The sequence below is a fragment of the Cibotium barometz genome, chromosome 20, assembly GCF_041138505.1.
Source record: "Cibotium barometz isolate CiBa-2024 chromosome 20, ASM4113850v1, whole genome shotgun sequence".
Lineage (NCBI taxonomy): Eukaryota > Viridiplantae > Streptophyta > Polypodiopsida > Cyatheales > Cibotiaceae > Cibotium > Cibotium barometz.
In genome coordinates, this window is record NC_141065.1 from 35,908,018 (window position 1) to 35,913,715 (window position 5,698).

At 45.6% G+C, this 5,698-nt stretch overlaps 1 protein-coding gene across 1 annotated transcript; it reads left to right on the plus strand.

Annotated features, from left to right (window-relative positions):
• The first annotated feature begins 1,898 nt into the window (after window positions 1–1,898).
• On the plus strand, window positions 1,899–3,271 carry LOC147627825 (uncharacterized). The gene is made up of 3 exons (XM_086814270.1): window positions 1,899–1,997; window positions 2,238–2,478; window positions 2,586–3,271. Exons 1-3 carry the CDS (start codon window positions 1,899–1,901, stop codon window positions 3,191–3,193), a joined length of 948 nt encoding a protein of 315 aa, XP_086670396.1. The 3' UTR covers window positions 3,194–3,271.
• Window positions 3,272–5,698: the final 2,427 nt, after the last annotated feature.

Genomic DNA, 5,698 nt, shown 5'->3' on the forward strand with positions numbered 1-5,698 from the left:
TGTATATCGCCGTCAAGAAGACATATCTTCATCATTAATCTTTTGGGTTATTCAGATGCTGATTGGGCAAGCTCTAACTTGTCCATGCGATCCACCAATGCTCATGAATTGGTTTGGCTTCCACAATTGCTTGCTGATATTGGTCATTCTTGTGAGATCCATCATCCCACTGCTCCCTCTGCGCACCGGATTCTCGGATGGTAGCAGCGGAAGCAGCTCCCTCTTTCGCAGGCTCGCCTTCGAATGTCCGGGCACGAGACTAAGCTGATGGTCATTCAAAAAACCGAAACCGGGAAAATTTTCCATGCCCGGAAAGCGGGGACGATTCCATCAATTTGAATTTCTTAACGAATTTTTCTAACAAAGTCAAGGCTGATCTAACCTTTATCTGAATAAACCAAATAGAAGGGAAACTATAACAGACTTCACTTGAAGGAATCAACGCTTTTTTCCTAATTGAATTAGGCACAGCCATCGATCTATTCATTTGAGAGGTCTTCAGGCTTTTAATTAACTAGTCGAGTTCTAAGCATAATCCTATTAATCAATTTTATTATTAAAACTCTACTGATTCCAGCCTAACCCCATCTGGCCCATGGGTTAGCCACCGCCCAACCACTGGAACTTTTGATAGAGAACCCAATTCGATAGAGGCCTGTTGTGAAGATATGAAACAAGGAGGCTATGGAGGAGTAGAGCCCCAAGGGCTTCACCACTGAGCTTGGCATACCATATCAGATGGGATCAATCATCTTTTGTCTGGCAAGATGAGAGGTGGGACCAGATTTGTGGGTTGTTAATAGTGAAGAGTTATACTAGTGTTGTTTTTGTTCGGATCTGAACTATACCTGTGGCATATGTAAAAGGTGGACTGTTGTATATGTGGCTCGATAGTTTACTAATATAATAAGAAGAGAACACATTTTTATTAGATACTAATTCTCATTTGATGTGGGTTGCTGGCAAAAGCGTAATAAGGTGGAGACTATGCCCTTATCGGGACAAGATCGATGGAGACCATAGGAACTCATCAAATACAGGGGAATGGTCAATGCGAGAAATGTGGACTATGTCGTACTCCGGCTGGCTATGGGCACCTCGTGTGGACCACTCGTCTCATAGAGGGTCGTGGTTGGAGTGTGCCGAGTCGTGACAAAGTGATCGGATGAAGGGCGTGGACGTGCGAACCTCGTCGTCGTATTCGCAGACATGGTTATAAAAGCAGTCGATGTAATGGTCCGTCTACACTCTGAGTGGATTTGAGTTATAGCCATGGATACGTCTCTCACGCACAAGCGCTTGCTCGCGTTTGTGTGCACGCAAATAGCCTGAAAGAGTAGGCATGTTTGCGCTCACGAATAGCCTGAATGTTTAGGCATGTTCGTGATGCGAGTGAATTATTAATTTTTGATTATAAAGCATTTTTTTTAAATTTGAAATAATAATAATTATAATAATTAATGGAAATCTCGAAGAGCATGAGGCAATAGGTATAAAGCTATGAGGCAATCATAAAGCCACTTAAGGTCGGGGGATTTTGGGACTTGGGAGTGCCTCGTCAGTGCAAAGGCGATTGCATTAACAAATGGGACACCATAAAAGTGGACGATCTTGCTAGTAGGGGTTTCTGTGGAGTTTCTGTGTCCCTTATCGATGGGAGAGTTCGATATCGAGGGAGAGGGCAACGATGATGACAGTGAGAAGGCAAAGGAAAAAGGAAAAAAAAAAATCTTCAGAACGTAGCAAGGTGGAGGTTGGTGGGAGAACGGCGTTGCTCGAAGGGATTGTTGGCGACCTTAATAAAAGCTTAACAGGCCTTATTTCAACGCCTATTAACATAGGAGTGCTGCGGTACATGTAAAAGAGCAAGTGACGTAAAAGAGCAGGTGAATTTCACAATGAAAGAGACTTGGCTTGCGAAGGTGGCAGAAGCGATGCAGGCCCACACAGGCTCTCCAGAAAAGCAGGCTCTGATACCATGTAGAAGTCTGGAGGAGGTAGCGATTACAATTAATTAAAACATCATTAGCAAAACATTAATTGATAAGCATTAATTAACTGTTACTCAGATTGTAGAGGTCGCCATCGCTCACAAGCAGGAGTTGCGCTCGTAGTTGTGAATCGTTGTTAATTAATTGTATCGATTGATTACATTTATATAGAAGTAGAAGCACCCATTCATTCGCATCACTTCGTGATGGGCGTTCACACTCGTATAGGGACACGAGCATTAATTCCAACACGGCTTGGCTTGCGAGGTGGCTTTGGCGAAGGGGCAGTATGGATCGAACAAAGAGGATCCGCACAAGGGTTATAAGGACACAGACAGCTCGCCCCAGGGGGACAAGCAGTCTCCCAAAAAGGCAGCACCGTACAAGAAGCCAAGCGTAGTTGCCCTTGCGGTGGAAGGAGTAGTGTCGTGCCAAGATTGCAAATATGTGGGAACCAGATCGCTCGCGTACGCAAAGCCCCTAGCTGGTAAGTAATTAATATCTTAATAATGCAAGTGTGCTTGCTTGCTTCAAAGTCTAAACCAGAAAGACGAGGCCTGTATATCTTTCACAACATGATGATACCCTCCGCAGGAGCCAAGGTGAAGCTCGCATGCCAAGCCGGCCTCCGCTACCAGAAGTTCTTCTACTCCACAGCTCTCACCGACTCTCATGGCTACTTCTTGCTGCGCGTCCCCCGCTTCGACTTCAAGCAGTTCCTGCCTCTGATCAAGAACTGCAAGGTCTACTTGGTCTCCTCCCCAGACAAGAAGTGCAGCACTTGCACCAACATCAACTATGGCAAATCCGGAGCCCCTCTCCGCCTGGAAAAGTCATACCCCGATGATCTCTTCCACACATACCCCGATAAGCTCCTCTACTCTGTGGGACCTTTTGCCTTCGCTCCTGCCCGCCCATGCAAGACACCTCCTCCTGTGTACCCCCCACCTTCCCCACCCGCTTACAAGTCCCCTTCTCCTCCTCCTCCTCCTGTGTACTCCTCTCCCCCGGTGTACCCCCCACCTTCACCACCCGCTTACAAGTCCCCTTCTCCTGTGACGTACCCCCCACCTCCCTCACCCTCCCCTCCTCCCCCGGTTTACAAATCTCCTTCCCCAGTGTACAAGTCCCCTCCCGTCTACCCCCCGCCACCTTCCTCGCCCGCTTACAAGTCCCCTTCACCGCCCCCCCACCACTACTAGAGGTCCATAAATTCATAGTCCACGCGCCTAAAATGGTAGGCGCCCTAGTTTTCTAAGGAATAAACAAACCACCACTACAATTTCGGGTGGAGTAACAACATTTTCCAGCAGCAACCACAGTATTCTCTCCCCTCTGCCCCCTCTCCCTCATGTTGACTTCGAGGCGCAGACTACTACACTTAGGTGGCAGCAGTGATTGCATGTTCTATTTGCACTCACTCTTGCCGTTACCTTGTATCACCGAAAGGCTACGTCAATGTGCTTTGGAAAGAGAAAAACAACATTTGTATGGCCTTGTCAAGTGTCGAAATCCACAATAAACTACGTGGGCTGACACTCCAACAAAAAGAGGGCCTAGTAGCATTTATAGTATGGCTATTATAAAAGGATTTTAAAAATATTAGGACGTACGTTGTCGTGCCATGGCACGCCTATGGTGTGAAACCATGCATATGAAACCATTAAATGCAAATCCAGATGCATGGGGTTAAGTGCCATGATGAGTCATTATATGATGCCTGAGTACATATGTTCATATTGTAAATGAGGTTCAATAAGATGAGCTGAGGCTGAGCCAGGTCCCGAAGCCTCTGTACATGAGTGTGGTGTGAATTATGGAGTTTTATGCATATGGTGGACCTTGTAGTAGGGAACACCCTTCTTAACATGTATGGAAATGCAAAGGTTTGATGCCAGATGAGTTAAAAGAAATTCAGTGGGAGCCAGTGTTGCGAGAACTCATCCAAGTCCGTCGAGCCATCAAAAAGAGCTTCTCTCAGCTTGTTGGTCCAGAGCTGGCATGGGCAGATTTTGAGCTATATAAACGGGCAGTTGCAATGGTGCACAGTCGAGCTTTACTGCCTGTGGGGACGATGATGACGAGTATGCTTCGTATGTGCTTATGCCATTTATGGACATGATAAATCACCACCAGACTATTCTGTGGGAGTGGATGGATATATTGATATACACATGGTATGTGCTTTGATTACTCTGTTCAATCTCAATCGTAATCAGCAGAGGAGTCCAAGCGACTACGTGCTAGGTTCATGCGATGAGGTCACTGAAGGAGACCTTAGATCTATGTCCAAGAAGTTTACGATTGGCGGGTGGCAGCATACGTAGTATAAAAAGGAATATTTTTATTTTTTTTGGGAAATTTCTGGATGTTATGCAAAATATAAACGAGCACAGCCTTTTAAAAATGGGAATCCCGAATCTTGGGCTGCAAAAGGTGGTGAGGCGCCCCCACCTCCCTCACCCTCCCCTCCTCCCCCGGTTTACAGATCCCCTTCCCCAGTGTACAAGTCCCCTCCCGTCTACCCCCCGCCACCTTCCTCGCCCGCTTACAAGTCCCCTTCACCGCCCCCCCACCACTACTAGAGGTCCATAAATTCATAGTCCACGGGCCTAAAATGGTAGGCGCCCTAGTTTTCTAAGGAATAAACCACCACTACAATTTCGGGTGGAGTAACAACATTTTCCAGCAGCAACCACAGTATTCTCTCCCCTCTGCCCTCTCTCTCTCATGTTGACTTCGAGGCGCAGACTACTACACTCAGCAGTGATTGCATGTTCTATTTGCACTCACTCTTGCCGTTACCTTGTATCACCGAAAGGCTACGTCAATGTGCTTTGGAAAGAGAAAAACAACATTTGTATGGCCTTCGAAATCCACAATAAACTGCGTGGGCTCCCGGTACCCATCTACACAATTTACTTTCCTATAAATCATGGGGTCCTAGTTACCCATATTCATCTCGGCAATAAAGGACAAGGGGTCTTGGTACCCATCTACGTTGCTATTAATCATTGCATATGATCAAGAGAACAAATACCTTATCCATCGTTTACTATAAATTCCTTACTCACTTCTTGTTGCTGTAATCTATAATCTCATGCTCCACTACTAGTGGTGAACTTAGGTGCTCTCTGTTTACGGATCCTATCTTCGTGCTGTCTATTACACCTAGGTGTGGTTCTCTTCAAGCTGTGCCCCCCATCCCATGGTGGGTCTTACGTACGATTTTGACACTCCAGCAAAAAGAGGGCCTAGCAGCATTTATAGTATGGCTATTATAAAAAGATTTTGAAAAGTATTGGGACGTAAGCGTGCTGTAAGCAACACTATTTTTTCGACGCTATAAGTGCTGCTATATCCAACAGTATAACCGTTGCTATATCCCACGGTATAAGCGTCGATATTTCCTACGTTGTTTTCGCCCGTTGTTGAGAGCGGCACTAATGAAAAATGATATCATTGCTATTTCCATCACTTATAGCGGCGCTGATAAAAAACAATAGCATCACTATTTCTGTCGCTTAGCAGCGCTGATAAAAAAATAGCAGCGCCGTTATTTCCACCGCAGAGTGGCACTGTTTAAGACAGTTCTAATTTGTATAAACAAACATGTCGATGTATTAAAATGCATTTGCGTATCGACATATGAAAATACATTTGAAACATAGTAACTCCCGAAATCTTATTTGTATTGAATCCAGAAT

What these genes read in the sequence shown, in the direction of transcription:
- LOC147627825 (XM_086814270.1), top strand. Translation starts at nt 1,899, where the DNA reads ATGAAAGAGACTTGGCTTGCGAAGGTGGCAGAAGCGATGCAGGCCCAC. An exon ending in CATGTAGAAGTCTGGAGGAG is followed by an intron (nt 1,998 to 2,237) that starts GTAGCGATTACA and finishes GAGCATTAATTC; the next exon opens with CAACACGGCTTGGCTTGCGA. An exon ending in GTACGCAAAGCCCCTAGCTG is followed by an intron (nt 2,479 to 2,585) that starts GTAAGTAATTAA and finishes TACCCTCCGCAG; the next exon opens with GAGCCAAGGTGAAGCTCGCA.